Genomic DNA, 19,102 nt, shown 5'->3' on the forward strand with positions numbered 1-19,102 from the left:
CATGACTTTTAAAACATTTAATTGAGATTGAATCAGCTCCATGCTTTATATAAAAACTTTGGTGTGATGTCCAATTAACTGAAAATTAGTATCAACAATAAAATAAACAAACGCCAAATCAATTTTCACTTGGGAAAAGCCTGAAATAAGTTAAGGGAACATTTTGAAATTTCCTATATAATGAATGAGCCAACAGATATGAACCAACAGAACAAAAAAGAATAAAAGACCCTCAACACATATTCTTTGCATCATACTGCATACTGATTTCAATGAACTGAACTGCTATGAGTATAATATTTACTGTACATCAAGTCAAGCGTCTGCAACTTTAAACATTGATATACCAGAGCCGATTCTTCTGATCCTGTCTATAAGCTGGTAGAGGGCTCCTCGTTTCTTTGATACACCATGATCTCCAAGTCCACCTTAAAGAATCAAAGAAAACAATTAAGTTACATTTAGCGTACTTTTAGACTTATTGCAAATAATTAATGGTAATAGAGTACATTGATTATGCTTGAACATCTTTTTGCATGTGCTATTAAAGTATTAGAGTTATGAGTAGCCATAAATCTTTGTAGAGGGTAAAAATTCTATAGCAACAAATGAAGATAACTAAAAATAAGGTGGGGGAGCAGAATTCAGAGAACAACGTAAATGACTTTATTTGGACATTAAGATAATTGAGTCATCTGTTGCTAATGTGAAATGTTTTTCTTCACTGTGACCTTGACATCACATGCTGTTATACAGAATGACAGCAAGGAGTTCTGTCCTACTTGATTGCATTCCAGCTCTTTCCCCAGTGCAAACTGAATATTTCCAGAGGCCAAATTAGCAAGTGGAAATAAGAACACTGGAAGAGAAAATATGCATCACCAAGTTTTGCTCCGAAGTTTTCACCAAAATTGAAAACTTTTAAAAAGCATATCTGTAAACCTTTTAAAAAATAGTTTCTCTCATCCATAAAAACCAATAATCTATCATTAGAAAAAAATCATAAGAATCCAAAAACAATGTTCACCTGCAAAATACATTCTGCTATGCAAAGTAATTTGAAAAATTTATAAAAATAGATGTGCACAATTTGGTTGTACAAAAAGAAGATAGAAATAAATAAATGTGTCTTCGTGCAATTTACCAGATAGAGACTAGAAAAAGTAGGTTCATATCATAAGTCAAACAGCATAACATTCAACACAAATCCAAGCTCCATAATTCTTAACTTGGGGTTTCCTAAAATGCAATATGCAATTTTATCACCTATTTCTTTAAGTTCTTAATCAATAAGCGAGAAATATTTGTCACTAGTAATGTCATTAGAACAAGTACAGATGAAATTCTATCACTATCACTAGAGTGTCTGGTGTATTCATGGAGTCTTTTCGGGCTAAGACAATGAAAGGCAGCCCAAAATCCACAGAGAAAGAAAACTTTTCAAACTTTAAGCTATTTCCTTCCAATATCTACTTTTCCTTTGAAATTAATGCTGAAACCTAATTTCCTATATTGGAGCTAAAAAATAATAATAACATCTATTTCCGTACAAGTCCTTTAAAGGAAAAATCACTTAAGTCCTTATAAGGTAAGTAAGTTAGAGTGCTTGTTCAGTGGCTAATAACCTGCTTAATTGTTTGCATTACTTGGTCACATTTCTGCTATGCATCTTCAGAAACATTTTTGAAATTTTTCACTGAACATTCTAGCAAGATGAGATAATACTTAAACATATCCATTCCTAAGCAGTTACAAGAAACATTTTTAACGTATGGCATCTATGTGTTTTAAATGACCATTATGTAGCAACCATTTGTGTTAGATGGGCCTGAAACAGATATAAATAGATTTAGGAGGGAACTAATCATGAGAAAAGAAAATGTCTTCATTAATATTATAGTAATTATAAAGAGTAATTACCAAATTGCAAAAAATATTGTTTCAAGAGCATCAGTGGCAAAAGTGTTTCTAGCAATATTTTTAGCAATTTTGAGTAATTCTATAGCAACTGAAATATAATTATGTGTAGGTAGTTCATTGAAATATAAAAGGAAGAAGAGTGGTTATTTCGTACATGTTCTAAAACATAATGAAAATGCAAAACAAATTTTTACTGAAAAGGCCATATATTTTGAAATTGAAAAATTCTGAGAAATGCAATAAAATCTGTACAGACAAATTAATATGAATAAAAAAGACATAGTAAGAAAAAATGCTATACTTGTACATTGTTTGAATTTCAAAACTTTCAAACACGTGTACCTTTCACACACATTTTTAGTAAATATTTTTACCATTAGGAGTATATGTTTTACTCTATAGATTTAAAACTACAGTATATTCCTCTAACTATTAAGATATCACTTTAACCTTAAAAATGATAAAATTAAATAATAGTATTAAAAATCTTAAATCACAGAAAATTAATGCCTGTAGAGACTGAAGCTAATAAAAAGTTTAATAAAAGTTGAACATACAATTTAAAATAAATCTAGAATTTTGCTTGAGTTGTATCATTGTTTTCCTGTCCCTATACAGTTGCCTCCATGTCAGTGTCAAGTGTAACATAGCAGAGACTCTGCCAATGGACATATTCTTCAGGAATTTAGAATGAGTGATTCCACTGCAAAATAAGACTTTCCCCCTACATTGTGAGTGCTTCAGAAATGATGACCACTCTAAATAACAAAGGCACACCATTTTTAATATTGCTACTATTTTGAACAAATTTCTTAGGTTTCATCTTACATGTTTGTTACTTCAAATAATCGCCATAGATGTGACAGTAGCATTTTGATTACCTAGGATCTTCTTATTCTTCGACAGTGCATGCTAAACTACCTAATATTAAAGTGTTATATTTTATATAATTAATGTAAAAATGTTGCTTTATGCACACTTACACATGTATATGCACACACACACAGGGCATATATGATAAACTAATGAATCCAAGAATTGTACTACTCTGGTGGTCCTTGCATGTCCTATCAACTTTTCCATTTACTAAAAATTTGTAACAATAAAAAGTTACTGAAAGAGAAAATCAGGTAAACAGATATTGACAGTCTGTATCTGTCTGCTAGATACCCGAAACTATATATTTTACTATATATTTTACTCTCCATGGACAGAAAAAGAAAATAAAAATGGTAAAGGTGGACAGGGGAAATGCAATGAGATCAAAAAGCATTAAATCAAGTAAATTTGGAAGGTATAACCAAAACAAGAAACTTTAACCTTTCAATCTTTCTCCAAAATTTAACATGAATTAAAAAAAGAATTTTTTAATTAAATAAAAATATTTTAAAAATGAAAAGAAGAAAATCTTTTAAATATTTCAAGTCTCACATAGGCATAATTCAACATGTTCAAAACAACTGAAATTACATTCTGGAGTTTTCATAAACACTGAGTACACAGACATCAGTGTAGATATTGATGGAGTCTTCTCAACCAACAGCTATATAATTAAGAATAATTTACATTCTGCAACTGATATCCAGTTGGAAAGCAACATAATATGTTCAAGAGTATGAAATCTGGGCTTTCTCAGAATTGAACTCTGGGGCTGACTCAGGTACTTCCTGACTCTGACAACAAGAAATCATCTATCTGCTCACTTGTGAATCACGATAGTATCAGTACTTACCCTCCTGCGGTTGCTATGGGTACTCAAAGAGTTAAGATCTCCATATGGTCTAAGCCAGGTCTGTACAGTGTGAACACTACAACGTGTTGACTAAATTAACATGATGAAAAATATGAATATAATCTGTTTCGTAATATGTTTATTTGTGTGCAGGAAATCACAGGTGATCTTCGGAACATTGAAAATGACTCAGTGTAGCTACAAAATTTCAAAAAGTATATTTCATACAAAAGGAACACAAAGTAAATGAAAAAATCAACTGTACCTGTGGTATGTCCAAACTGTCCAAAAGGATTCTGTGTAAGATCAATCGTCCTATCTATTTGAAAGATATTTAAGTCTTCATCATCTAAGGCAATATCACCCCAAAATACAGCTAAAAAAGAAAAATCGAATTGAAATGTAAAATATTTCAGAGTGAAATCAGTGCAAACGAAACTAATTAGAAAACAATTCTATTCCTAAGGAAATATGGCCCAGAAAGAGACAGATATTTCACAAAGTAACTAGAACTTAATTTCCAGACTCATTACCAAGTAAGTATTAGGCAACTGTAGAAGAGCAAGACCCCCATATTTTTACTTTAATGTTTGTGGGGAGGAGAATAGTTTCTTTGAATGAGATCAGCGATTCATGGGCGTTCTAGGAAAAAAGAAATCATCAATCATGAGCTACTCTACAAATACCAATATGTGAACATCTGATGAGAGATCGCCATACTGTTTTCTATGATGGTTCCATTAATTTGCATTCCCACAAACATTATATAGAACTTTATATATAGAGAGAAGGCCCTTTTCTCCAAAATTTAAAGAAAGACAAATAGTAACATTTTCTCCTATTTGTGGAAGTTAATATAGACAGAATATAAAAATTGTGTAGATGTTGTATTATTTGGCATGGAGTTATAAATACTGCTCACTGAATTATACCATGCACATGACAATAAACCTTTATTTCCCCACTGTATGATCACTGCCATAAATCCCACAGTTTGTGATAATACTATCCTGGCTTTCAAGAAACATAGTATTTATATATGTACGTATATAGTATCTACATACAAAGTGAATTTGGCAAAACGCTAAAAATCACTCAATCGTAAAATTAAAATAATAGTTTTTTCAAAGAAAAGAAAATCTGATGAGAATGCCTGCATTTTCTGTGGGTGCTTGTGGCCCTCAGCATGTCTTCAGCGACAGGTGGAAGGAGGTGCAGTAACAACTAATGCATGTGCTATGGTAATTTGAGAAAGCAAGGTGCAATCAAGACATGAGAATACTGTGCTTTTCCAGCCACTCATTCATTGTAGTTCACCCATAAATAATGCTCTTCCCTAAAGATGGCGTTGCCTCAGAATCTCCATCAACAACACATAGAACTATCAACAGCAATACTTAAGTCAACATGTATTTAGCCCACAACCAAGTGTCGGGCCTTTGGTCTCCAATGACAAACAAGGCATGGCCACATCATCAGGAATCCTAAAATCACTGCCCTAAAACGTGGAAAGACAGTTTGCTCTATGTTTATACCGGGTGTGTTTTGCTACTTAATAAAGCAAAGCTCTACCAATCATTTTGAAGTAATGGGAGAATTCATTTATAACTAATGTGTAAACTTGTCTCAAGATCAAAAATACACATTAGCCTACTTGTTCATTGAGTCCAGACAAGACCAACCAACCCCTTAGTGCTGCCAGATGAAAATGCAATAACTTTAGAAAACACACCAACCCCAAGACAGAAAATAAGTTAATCAAGAGATAACAAAATATTGACAAATTTCTAGAAAACTTGGAATATTTAGTTTTTGACACAGTTCTACAAATTTTCTTTTTTGTCCTTAACTTTCTTCCAGTCTTATTTTGTAAAGCCAAGAGGGAAAAGAGGAAAATGCAATAAAAATTTAGGAAGTGACATACTCGAGGCTATTCAAGTCACACTTTTACTAAATTAGCATTTTAGTATTTATGAATTTTTAGCACCATGAAACATTAGCTAACAAAATTAGCCAGCATGAAATGTAAACATTTGTCTTAAAAGCTATGCCATCCTTTATGCTTCTATCAAAGTTTTGTCATATAAAATTATTTACTCAGTTTATTTCCCTCACATAAAACTGGCATGAGGTAAGGAAGGGATTAGATTTATGCAGAAATCTAGAAGAAACCAGAATTTAGCTCAAAGTGTGTTGTCAGTTCAAGTAAGAGAAATCTGTATCAGAATTAGAATGCTCTCCTCAATCCTTTTCTCCTTTCTATTGTGAGCTTCCTACAGTGAAGATGTGCTTATCTTCATTGTCATAGAAACAAAGAGAAGAGTTTAGAGAATGCAATACTCAAAAGTTATTCTTGATACCTGAAATTGATTCCTGATTCTAATCAGTTCCATACACACGAAGCAAAAAGCTGGAATGTTTGGATGTCCCTAAAGCTAGACACCCCAAGAAACATGAGGGGTCTTCAAAAAGCTCATGGAAAATGTACTTTACAAAAAAAAAAATCTATACATGGATTTCAGATTTCTTTGCACCAAAATAAACTTACGTCCTAATTCCATTTTCTACAAACTTTCTGAAGTTCCCTAAAGCCAGCTTGCCTAAATCAATCATTTTGCCAATGCACGACTTGCTGGTTTTCATAAAAATGAATTTCATATTACCTGTCAAGATTTAAGGTAAATCCGAGTTTGCTAGTTATTTAAAACTGACATCATGTGTATTACCATGCAAAGAGTTGCGGCCAGTAACTGGCAGAGACCCAGCCCATCTCTTCCTTTCTCGGTGCAAGGGGTAACTGCAGAGAGAAAAACAGCATAGCAACCAGAGCCCACTGCTTAAAATGCAGACGGATTTAGCAGATCTGAAGAGCAGCCCCAGATCCTGCATTGTTAACTCCCAATTACAACAGATGATCATCATTGTCATCCTCTTTCGGAGCATGGATTTTTTTCTGCAAGAATGAACGTTCACTCTTCTCTGAATAAGCCGGTTGACTGGAAAACGGAGGCATCCAACCAAGCAGAATGTAGCTTGTCAGAACTGCATTTGATATAATAAAAGTAGCACCAGTGAAATAAAACTCCAATGTGTTTCAGATTTTTATTTCCTCCTAATGACTTTTCCCATGCAGTAGGATTCCTGTCTTGATGGATTATATAAAACACAGATCAGAAGTTCAAGTATAAATCACTTCACAGAAGCAAAAGCATTACTAGTGGGGAGAGGAAAAGGTACAAGGCTAGCTGATACTTAGAAGGAGATGAAACCATTCTGCAGTACATAAACGCATTTTATTTATTGCTTTTTTAAAAAAATTTTTTTTTGGTAAACTAACAGCTTCACAATAGTTTGGCAGTTTTGCATATGACATAAACTGCTCTTGGAGAAAACCAAATATTTCTTTGAAAGTAAGCAACAATGATTGACCAAGGCAATTCATTTATGTGCAGATGTGATGTGCTGCAGACCATATATGTCACTAAACCTTGATATTATTAATAAAGAAAAAAGACATTTTAGTATTTCCAGTACATCTTATAGTTTAAAATGCATAATATTTTCTTTATGTGGCACATGGTTGAAAATCTCCTTAACTCACTTCTTCCTAATTCTAAGTGTCCTATTTCTGAAAGCCAAAATGTTTTACTTATGCATTGGTAAAGCACTGGACCAATGGACATTGTATATATAACAATGTGTGTTAATTGTACATAGAAAAATGTATGTTATGTATTTGACATTTAGGGAAAAAGTGGTATATGTGATTCTGAAGTCTTTAAATTTAGAGTTTTTTTGGTTTTCCATTCTATTTGGTATTTTCTATTTATTTTACATCAAAAAACAAAAGTTATAGAGCAAAGTTTTAAAAGTATGAATTATCGTTCATTTGGTCCATTTAATACAGTGATTTGAGGTTAGTGAGATCAGAACTAAAAACAATATGGGAAATGGGTTCTAAAGGACAATTTCTAGGGAAATGTTCAAGTGCAATTAGAATATTTACTATCTGTTTGGAATTCTTCTTGGATTCCTATGGTCAAATGGGAGCCGAAGCTAACCAATAGGCCAAAATTAAATGTCAGAAAGAACAATTTTTAAACTTCACAGAAAACCGCAGGTTCTGTTTTTCTCCTAAAGGTCATTTGCCTTTAATGTACTAGAAAATTTTCAAAAGAATCAGAGACCAGGAAAGAGAGTGCTTTTATTACATTACCCAGTGTAGACATACTTCATGAAATAATAGACATTGAGAATAAGCCATGTTAAGACTATTATTCCTACACCCTAACTCTGAGAAGCCTTGAACTTCTAACTTCCTGAACCCCCAAGAACCTTTTGTCCTTCCATTCTGGAGCTGGTATCCAGGGATCAGCTTAAAGGAGGCTAAAGTCTGTGATTTAAAAAAAAAGTATGCAAGAAATATGGATGATTTTATAAACACTGACACCACATACTCTTCTGGGGAGAGGTCCATGGTACATTGTCAAAAGAGATCACACAAAGTAAATGTAATCACTTTTGCCAAAAGCAAATCCTTTCAGTCATCTTGGGAGAAAAAATTTGCATGCCAAATGCCCTCAGGAAAATGAAAATATGATTGAATTAACACTAAATATCTGATGTGTGGCTACCACTTGATAGCACAGGAAGAGAGAGTTTGCAGGCCTATCCAGCCTATCCAGAAATGCCCCTTCCCACAGTGTCCTGACTCTGTTTCCATCCATAATTGGCCAACACACTGGAATTCATAATGTTGCTTTTACTCATCTGTTTAATTTTGAAAATGCTGACCATGCCGGCGCCGTGGCTCACTAGGCTAATCCTCTACCTTGCGGTGCCGGCACACCGGGTTCTAGTCCCGGTCAGGGCACTGGATTCTGTCCCGGTTGCCCCTCTTCCAGGCCAGCTCTCTGCTGTGGCCAGGGAGTGCAGTGGAGGATGGCCCAAGTGCTTGGGTCCTGCACCCCAAGGGAGACCAGGAAAAGCACCTGGCTCCTGCCTTCTGATCAGCGAGGTGCGCCGGCCGCGGCGGCCATTGGAGGGTGAACCAATGGGAAAGGAAGACCTTTCTCTCTGTCTCTCTCTCTCACTGTCCACTCTGCCTGTCAAAAAAAAAAAAATGCTGACCACATAGGGAGCATAAGTGGGCCACCTGTACATTCTCAATGCCAAAGTGCCCGAAATAAATATGAGGGTACTTCAAAAAATTCATGGAAAATGAAATGCAACAATCCTCCTTATGTCTTCAATATATAAATATATATTTTGGTGCACAAAAATTGTGAATGAGAATACACTATGGATTGAGGTATAAGTTGTATGACACAAAAATGAAGCTAGGTGGGCTATATATTTGACAAATTTGCCTTAAAATCAAAATACTAGATATTTAACCATTCCAAATAATGAGTATTTCCAAATCCTTCAGTCTTCTAATCTAGCATGTTACTGCTGTATGCCTTTTGTTACCAACTAAAAGGAAGCTATCTTTCTTTTGAATTATAACATTGTACACTACTAAGTCCAGTTACAGGTAAAGTTCTGTTCTCATCACTTAGATGATCAGGAAGTACATGACTGAGCTAGGAGATCACTTATCTTGAAGTTTATGGGAATGGGAGAGAGAGCTCCAAGCTCCCATACCAGCCAAGAGGGTCTGCTCATTGTACTTGTTCTATAGAGTTCACACTTACTGCTTTCCCTGACACTGCCTTTGCCTACAGAGCTGGCATCCCATATGGGGAACCATCGAGTCCTGGCTGCTCCACTTCTGATCCAGCTACCTGCTAATGCACATGAGACATCAGTGGAAGAGGTCCCAAGCAGTTGGGCCTCTGCAGCCATGTGGGAGACCTGGAAGAAGTTCCTGGCTCCTGGCTTCGTCCTGGCCCAGCCCTGGCTGTTGCAGTCACTTGGAGAGTAAACCAGTGGATGGAAGATCTCTCTCTCTTTCTCTCTCTGTATTTCCGACTTTCAAATAAATAAATAAAATCTTAAATAGAAAAGAGAAAAAAAACTAAGGCCAACTACCCAACCCCATAGACATACATAGAAAAAAAGAAAAAAAAAGGGGATGGGGATAGCTGGAGACTCACTGCTCCTGAGCTCATTCCTATCCCATTCTGGGCCACTGTGATTTATTTATTTGTTCCCTTGGATAATGGTGCCTTAGGTCCCACTTTCTCCAGGATGCCAACTGCACAACATTATCTTATGAATGTTCACTTGCTTTTTTTGATATAGATATTCTAGTTTTGTATTTTTGACATTTTAATCTAAGGCTCTCATTCCTGCACTGTGTTCTCAAGTGCATGAGGCAATCTCAGGGATAAGTCAGCAGCAGCTCCAGGTCTGCACAGCAGGAAAACCTTTTGTTGCTTTTATCACCATGGAGAGCAACTATCTGGAGTGCGAAGCTACTGAACTACCTTAGTTTGCCTAGTAGAGCTGGCTTTTTTGCCAGTTTTGTCTTGAAACCCCCTCCACCTTAAAAATGGTTCACAGGTGATGAAGTGTTAATTGGGTTTCCCCATGACTTGATCTCCTCTTCCCAGAAGATTGAAAATTAGTCTAATCAGGACAAGGCAGTGCAGAGAAGTTAAGAGAGGCTGAGCCAGGTGAAAGGGCCAGAGAGGAAGCCATGGTTAGGGTTGCCTGATCCTAGGACACGGGTCTTTTGCTTCATATAACAGATCCATCCCTCACCAGATTAGGCCAGGCCCACTATGAACAACAAGGTGTGTGTGCGTGAGTGGGTGTGTGTGTATGTGTACACATGTAAAAATATGAGCTGTAAAAAAATGTGAGTGTGTAAAAATTGTGAGCTGGTAAGGATGAGTTTGAAGACCAATCCCCCTGTACCCATCATGTGATGTCCCGAGATAGAATCATGAAGCAGGTGCCAGCTGTGGCACAGCGGTTGGTTAACACCCTGGCCTGAAGCACCGGCATCCCATATGAGTGCCAGTTCGAGACCTGGCTGCTCCACTTGCAATCCAGCTCTCTGCTATGGCCTGGGAAAGCAGTAGAAGATGGCTCAAGTCCTTGGGCCCCTGCACCCACATGGAAGACCCAGAAGAAGCTCCTGGCTCCTGGCTTCGGATCGGCCCAGCTCTGGCCATTGTGGCCAACTGGGGAGTGAACCATTGCATGGAAGACTTCTCTCTCTCTCTCTCTCTCTCTGCCTCTCCTTTCTGTGTAACTCTGACTTTCAAATAGATAAATAAATCTTTAAAAAAAATCATGAAGCAAGGATTAAAAATCCTTAACCTTCCCAAAGTCTTGGCTTCCAGGGAGACCTATAAGTGAGAGCCTCAGGGGTATGCAGAGCCAGTGACCTGCCCTGTGACAGTAGTGATTACTATTGCCATGGTAACTGAACAATTAAAAAGGTGGTTTGTTTACATGCTGAGAGATCATGCAAACCTATCTCGCTGTGCTGAAACATGACAAATGCAACAGAACGCACTGGGTGATGTGTGTCTGGTCCTAGGTTCCTGTCTCCCCCAAGTGCTGTCCCTCCTTTAGTTACTCTAGTTGTCTGAACTTTGTAGGACTTCACTGAGTCTCTATGTTGGTGATTGCTAGGTGGCCTAGTTTGTGTATATATAACATGTTGGCCTTTCTCCATGTTCTTTTGGGGTTTTATTGTTTATAAACTTCCTTTTGTATTGAGAGAAAGACAGCCAGAGCACCAAAGCATCTCTGGCAGAAGGTTCTGCACCAGGCAAAAGGATCTGGATCATTAAGTTCGAGGGCCCTCTTCTTGAAGTGGGGATCTGAAACCATCTTCTCTTGTGTTCCCCTTCCCTTATCCTATTTTAGATTTTCTGTCCTCAAAATTTGACTCCTACCCTTCCCACTTCACCATTCCTCCATCCATAAAAAGAAACCAACACATCCATACATAAGCATTTAATTCTTGGGGTGTCTCCACAACTCTAAAGGATTCATGCAAAAAAAAAAAAAACCCTGAAAAATAGGAAACCTCTATCCCTTGTCCCCAACCTCCAGAGTCAAAATCATTTCTTGATGTAATTCACACCAAAAACTTAATTTATCCATGCTTATGGATGGATCAAACCTTCCTAATTTGTATCCTAAAGAAGAGGAGCTACTAGGGAACTTCTGTGTAAAAAGTGGGGTTTGGAGACCAGGAAGAAGATTATGATTGTATTTCCAAGTTACTCAAGGACTTCTTGCAGGTGTAAGAAACTTACGTCAACGTGGCCACAAGATTGTTTGATAGGAGACGGACAAATGTAACTCTATGTTTACTGCTAGAAACCAAAGATTTGTGTGAATTCTTGAATTTATGGAGAGGGGCAGTAAGAAAGCTTGTGTCTTCTTTGTCATGAATCTCTTCCACTCACTGCTGAGTTGCTGAAGACGAAGTCGCACTGGGGTGTGCTTATTTGAAGACTGATTTATGCTATACTGGGTGCTTCTTTTCCCATTTTCTAATCACTCTGTAATACATATGCTGGCTGTCCCCATCCCTTCTCCTTCCCTGGAAAAATACAATGAATAAACCAAGACTTATGGGTTAAGAAAAGACAACATAGGTCAAAAGGTAATATTCAGTTATCATAAGCCAGATGGGGGCAATTATTGTTACGCATGGTAAGGCTGTAGTCCCATACAGGAACTGTAACCTTCAGAAAATTATGAGATAGTTTACAGAACAAGGTTTCTAGGGAACAAAATGGATGGGCATCTAACCAAGGGCATCATTCAGCATACACAATCAAAAGATATGAAGACTGGATAAGCAAAAGTGGTTACTCATTACCCTCAACAAATTATATTCCTCAGCTTCATGATATGAGCTAGTTTTCTAACCTGGAATCTATATGCTGAGGAAGGAACAGAATTATAAGAGCAGCAACCTTGAAGCATCATGAAAAGAATACAAGACAGTGAATCTGCAGTCCTTTCACCGAGAGCCCTACACCCACACCCTTTGATAACCACACGCAGACATTTTAGGGGTTGTCAGAAAGAGGGTCATTGGCAATGACACTGGGGAACCCAAGAGCTTTCCTGGGTCTCCTGTTAGAGTGGAACTGTGGAGCAACTAAGAAATGGAGTCTTGGCCCAAGTTTGACTCATCGCATATTCCACCTCTGACGGAACATGAGAGGAAGATGCCCATTAAAAGTGAATCAGGGCTGGCACCATAGGTCAATAGGCTAATCTTCCACCTGTGGCGCTGGCACACCGGGTTCTAGTCCCGGTCGGGGCACCGGATTCTGTCCCAGTTGCTCCTCTTCCAGGCCAGCTCTCTGCTGTGGCCAGGGAGTGCAGTGGAGGATGGCCCACGTGCTTGGGCCCTGCACCCCATGGGAGACCAGGAGAAGCACCTGGCTCCTGCCTTCGGATCAGCGCGGTGCACCGGCCACAGCGCGCTGGCCGCAGCGGCCATTGGGGGGTGAAACAGCAGAAAAGGAAGACCTTTATGTCTCTCTCTCACTGTCCACTCTGCCTGTCTAAATAAATAAATAAATAAAAATTTAAAAAAAGTGAATCAGAAAGAGAACATTAACAAATTCTTGAAGAGTGAATGTTTGTTAGGATCAGAAAAGCTGGGGAGCTGCATCACTCCCAGTGACCCACTGGAGATCCGAGCTTCTCAAATTACATGGCTCTGGATCTCTGGATTCAGAGAGCTTCGTTCACGGAAGTTAGTCGTTCTACCAGAAGACATGGCAAGAATGCCACTGACATGCAAGCTAAGGTCGTTACCCATGAACTTCAGGTGCGTTGTGCCGAGGGACCAACAGGACTCAGCACTGACTGTGAATGCAAAAGTTATGGGCTATGATGGTTATGGTCAAGGAGGTGGGAGTAGGGGGCAGCACTAAGTAATCCATGTGGATCAGCCGAGGGGACTCCAATACTGCCCACAGAGAGTATGTCCTTGGACAGATAAATCCCTCAAGAGTTGTCATTCCTGTTTCATATGGTAGACATTAGCTCTCCAACAAACCAAATCAACTGTATGTATATTATGTATTTTTCAAATCAGAATAATTATAATCATGTAAATCATAGAACATTACATTTTTAAGAAGCACATTTTGGAACAAGAAATCTAAGTGAAATAGTAAAGGTAATATTCCTAGAGTCATGTCATATGTGGTTAAAAGAATATCAACTTTTTGGCTCTTGGCTTCTCTCTCTCTCACCTCCTCTCACTCCTCTCCCTCGCTCTCTTCCCTGCGCTCTCTGCTCTCCTCTCCTCTCTCCCTCTCATCTCTTTTCTCTCTGCTCTCTCTCTTCTCTCCTCACTAGCTCCTCTCCTCTCTGTCTCTCTCTTATACTCTCCTTGTCTTTTGCCCTCTTCACCCCTTCCCTCCAGTCTGCTGGGTTTTCCCCAATAAACCCTTTCCCTTAAAAAATTTTTAGATGATAACATTCTTATGAAACCTGTGAAAAAAAAATTTTAAACCCAATCTTCTACAACTTTTACTTTGTGAGGAGAAAGTAAGACTTGGGCATGGGAAATAATATTATCTAACGCAGCTTGGATATCTTAAATAATTCACTGCCTAAGAACAGTATGTTTGGCCACATTCTAGTTCAAGATCATACTGGATTTCCATGGGATCATTTCCAAAATGAGTATGAATGTGTACGTTTGAACTTCTTCTTTCATACAGTTAGAAATTAAAGCAAGGAAGATTCCTTAAGGAAACAACACTGTTACAGTTTTTTTACAGCATGTTACTTATAAATTGAGCATCTTTAGACACAAATGTAGAGAATCACAAATATCTAATTATAAATATTAATCAGCAAAGACTAAGCCTTTAAAATTTTTAAACAATGTGATACTCCCATATGTTTAGTTTTGCCTTGCTTTCCTATACTTTGAGAGTCTCATCCAAGAAGTCATCACCTACACCATTTTCTTGTAATGTTTCCCCTACATTTTCTCCTAGCAATTTCATAGTCTCAGATCTCAAATTTACGTCTTTGACGTATCTTTGGTTTTTGTATGTGGTGAGAGGTAGGATTCTAATTTCATTGCTCTACATACTTACATCCAGTTTTTGCTAGCACCATTTACGGAAACAACTATCCTTTCTCCAGTGTCTGTTCTGGGCATTTATCTCAAAAAACAATTGGTTGTGTGTATGTAGTTAATTTCTGGATTCTCTATTTTATTCCATTTACTTATGTGCTGATTTATATACCAGTACTACACTGTTTTAATTATGATAGCTTTTGTGGTATAATTTGACATCAGGCATTGATTATGATTCCTGTAGCCTGACTTTTTTGCTCAGTATTAGTTTAGCTGTTCTGGGATCTTGCAATTCCATATGAATTTCAGAATTATTTTTCTAATTCTGTTAAAAATGTCATTGATATTTTAATAGGGATTGTACTTAATCTGTAGATTGTTTTGGGTAGTAGTACAGATATTTTAATGACAGTAATTCTTCCAATCCAAAAGGAAGAAATGTTTTTCTATTTTTTTTGAATTCTTGATTATTTCTTTCATCAATGTCTCATAATTTTAATTACAGTGATCTTTCATTTCTTTGGTTAAATTTATTCCTAAATATTTGAATTTTGTGGTTATTATGAATGGCATTTCGTTCTTGATTTCTCTTTCTGCAAGTTCATCACTGATGTATAAAAATGCTGCTGTTGAAATCAATTCCAAGATGGTAGAATAGGGAGGGAGCTTACTGCTCTAGTCTAGGGGAAGATAGTTAAAAAAAAAAAAAGTGGAGAAAGTGCAATCTCGGGGAAGAGTTAGAGAGAAAAGTGCAGAGGAAACTCCATGCAATTAGAGGGACACTGTGGATCTATGTGGACGATGTAGACCCACACAACTCAGGACCCCAGCAGCTGAGAGCTCAGCACCAGCGTTGGAGAGTGAAGTGAGACCAGACTGCAGCAGCCCACGCCACTGGCGATAAAGCTGCGAGAAGAGCCTGGTGTGAGTCTTGTTTGGAGCCCTGCGGGAGACAGGGTACCTGTCAATCTAGAAGAGAAAAAGGGAGAGGGGCAAGTTTCTTTGTCCCCAACAACCCAGCACTGGCATCCTGTAGCTAGCTGACAGTGGGCAGGCACCATTTTAGACATACATAACAGCTGTGCCAGCTCATGCCTGTGCCCCCAGCAACCAGCTGAGAGGAGACACCTGAGTCTGCCTGGAAGCACTGACAGGGCGCTGGGTGCTCATGAGTGTGGGAGCCTTATGTGTTGGGCCTGTGAAAACACTGGCTGTGTGAGAGGGTGCAGGGCATGGCTGGGCCTTTGGGCGCTCACGATGGGCAGTTCCACACACTTGAGGCTCCCTGATTTCCTGATGAGGATCATTGCTGTGGGATTCATGCTCACACAATGGGAAACTCATGGATTCTTTGAGTGGTTCTTGTGGCAGTGTGGATAAATATTATACCCAGTGGGGCTAGCGCCCAGGCATTGTTCTCCTTAAAGGAGAGGAAATGAGCATGAGACTACACCAAAAGAGCTGACCATATATATCTCCCATATGATAAAAACGAGAGAGATTTACCACACCTAACTTGGTGTCACTTTGGACGTTCCCCTCAACCGGGAGTACTGAACAGAGCCCCCTGGTTGTACCCAGCACATGTCCCTGGGTATTCACTAAAAAAGAGCACACTCCAGTAAACCACTGAGGCATAGTCCAAAGATAAAAGCCATCACAGGGGAAAAACAAGTATCTCCACAAATGCCTAGAAATAAACACAGCAATTCAAGAAACAAGAAAAAGGAAGAGAACATGACATCCCCAAAGGAACGCAACACTTCAATACTAGAATGTGAAGATGAAGCGACTGAAGAAATACAGAAACAGAATTCAAAAAATTGAACGTAAGATTGCTTAGATTTAATCAGAAGTAAACCCCTGAATTAAAGAAATCTGTAATGACTAGATAGAAAAATTTTCCCATGAAATTGAGATTTTAAAGAGAAATCAAAATGAAATATTGGAAATGAAGAATTTAATAGAGCAAATAAAAAATGTGGCAAAAAACCCTAATAATTAACTCAGTAAGGCAGAAGAAAGACTATCTGAGCCAGAAGACAAATCTCTGGAAATTTTACAGTCAGAAAAATTAGAAAAAGGAAAAACAGTGTTGGAGATTTATGAGATACTATCAATGACCCAACATACGGCTATTATGAGTTCCTGAAGGCTTGCAAAGAGAGAATAGATTAGAAGACCTTGTAAGTGAAATAATTACAGAAAACTTCCTTAATTTGTAAAAAGAAAGAGATGTCCAAGTACAGGAGGCACATAGAACTTCCAACAGACATGATCAGAAAAGATCTTCACCATGACACATTATAGTCAAAAAAAAGATTCTAAAATGTGCACCAAAAGCAGTTTACAGATTCAATGTGATACCAATTAGTATACCAAGGGCATTCTTCTCAGATACAGAAAAAGTGATGCAGAAATTCATATGGCAACACAGGTGACCCCAAACAGCAAAAGCAATCTTATACAACAAAACAAAGCTGGAGGTATCACAATACCAGATTTTAAGTCATACTACAGGCAGTTATAATCAAAACACCCTGACACTGATGTAAAAACAGACTTGTAGACCAATAGAACAGATTAGCAATCTCCAGAAATCAACTCACATATCTACAACCAACTTATTTTGACAAAGGTGCTAAAACCAATCTCTGGAGCAAGGGCAGTCTCTTCAACAAATGGTGCTGGGAAAACTAGTTTTCCACATGCAGAAGTATAAAACAAGATGTCCACCTTACACCTTACACAAAAATCTACCCAAAATGGACAAAATATCTAAACCTTTGACCTGATACCTTCAAATTATGAGAAAACATTTGGGTAACCTTGCAAGACATTGGCCTAGGCAAAGAATTCTTGGAGACTCCAGAGGCACAAGCAATCAAAGCCAAAATTGACATATTGCTTTTACATTAAATTGAGAAGCTTCTGCACTACAAATGAAACACTCAGCAAAGTGAAGATACAACCGACATAATGGGAGAATTTGCAAACTAAGCAACTGATAAAGGATTAATAAACAGAATATACAGAGCTGCAGAAACAACATGCAAACAAACAACCCAGTTAAGAAATGGGCAAAGGACTTGAATAGGCATTTTTAAAAAGAGGAAATCCAAATGGCCAATAGATGCATGAAAAAATGCTCAGGATCACTAGCCATCGGGAAAATGTAATTCACAACCATAATGAGGTTTCATTTAGAATGGCTTTGATACAGAAGTCAACAAACAATAAATGCTGGCAATGACATGAGGAAAAAGGTACCCTAATACATTGTTGAAATATAAATTGGCACAGCCATTATAGAATACAGTATAAAGAAACCTCAGAATTCTAAATATGACCTATCATATGACCCAGCCATTCCACTCCTGGGGATTTACACATCAGAAATGAAATCAGCATGGAAAGACTTATCTGTACCCCCATGTTTCTTGCAGAACAATTCACAATAGTAAAGATATGGAACCAACACAAATTTCCATCAACTGAAGACTGAATACAGAAATTATGGATATCTATATTGTGGAATACTATATAATGGTAAAAAATGAAATCTTGCCATTTGCCAACAAAAATTGATGAAACTAGAAAACACTGTACTTAGTGAAATAAGCCAGCCCCCAAAGGGCAAATAACATATGTTCTCCTTGATCTGTTGTAACTAATAGAGCACCTAAAAGGTAATCTGTAGAAGTGAAATTGACATTTTGAGATGGCAATGACTTCGAACAGCCCTTATCTCAACTATTGAGTAAGTTTTTTTTCATACTATTTGTTGAACTCTTTACTTAGTATAGAGTTAATCTTATGTATATAAAGTTAGTTGAGAATAGATCTTATAAAAAATAAGAATTAGAATAGGAGAGGAAGGAGGAAGAAGGGTGGGAGTGTGGGTGGGAGTGTGAGTATGGTGGGAAGACTCATTATGTTCCTAAAGTTGTGTTTATGAAGTACATTAAGTTTGTATGCCTTAAATAAAAGGTTTCTGGGAACAACAAACAAAAAATGCTACTGTTTCTGTATGCTTATTTTGTAAGCTGTGACTAGACTGGTTTATCAGTTCTAAGAGCTTTTTGGTGGAGTGTTTAGGTTTTTCCATGCACAACATCATGTCATCTGTGAAGATGGGTATTTTTACTTCCTGCCTTACAACTTTGATGCCCTTTATTTCGTTCTCCTCCTGAATTGCTCTTCTAATATTTCCAAAACACAGAAGCTTCTGCACAGCAAAGAAAACAATCAATAAAGTGAAGAGGCATTTGGCAGAATGGGAGAAAATATTTGCATTCTTCTTGTCCAACAATGGATTAATATCCATAATATATGAACAACTCAGAAAAAAACTCAACAACAAGAAAGTAACCAGTCCAGTTAGGAAATAGGTAAATAATCTTAATAGTTCTAAAAAG

The 19,102-nt window shown here is 37.5% G+C and overlaps 1 protein-coding gene across 12 annotated transcripts in view; it reads right to left on the reverse strand.

The window, feature by feature from the left end:
- The window catches only part of LOC108175735 (tolloid-like protein 1), a 302,561-nt gene that overhangs the window by 194,098 nt on the left and 89,361 nt on the right, over nucleotides 1-19,102 (reverse strand). For 11 of the 12 annotated variants that reach the window (XM_070048144.1, XM_070048142.1, XM_070048140.1 and 8 more), the window contains exons 2-3: nucleotides 3,918-4,028; nucleotides 348-428 (exon numbers count right to left, since the gene is read on the reverse strand). In XM_070048144.1, the coding sequence (XP_069904245.1) occupies nucleotides 348-428; nucleotides 3,918-4,028 (192 nt within the window). Of the gene's footprint in view, nucleotides 1-347; nucleotides 429-3,917; nucleotides 4,029-19,102 lie in introns of those variants that run through there. The other variant, XM_070048146.1, reaches the window with a different exon arrangement.

Source organism: Oryctolagus cuniculus, chromosome 8 (assembly GCF_964237555.1).
Source record: "Oryctolagus cuniculus chromosome 8, mOryCun1.1, whole genome shotgun sequence".
In the NCBI taxonomy this organism is placed as follows: domain Eukaryota; kingdom Metazoa; phylum Chordata; class Mammalia; order Lagomorpha; family Leporidae; genus Oryctolagus; species Oryctolagus cuniculus.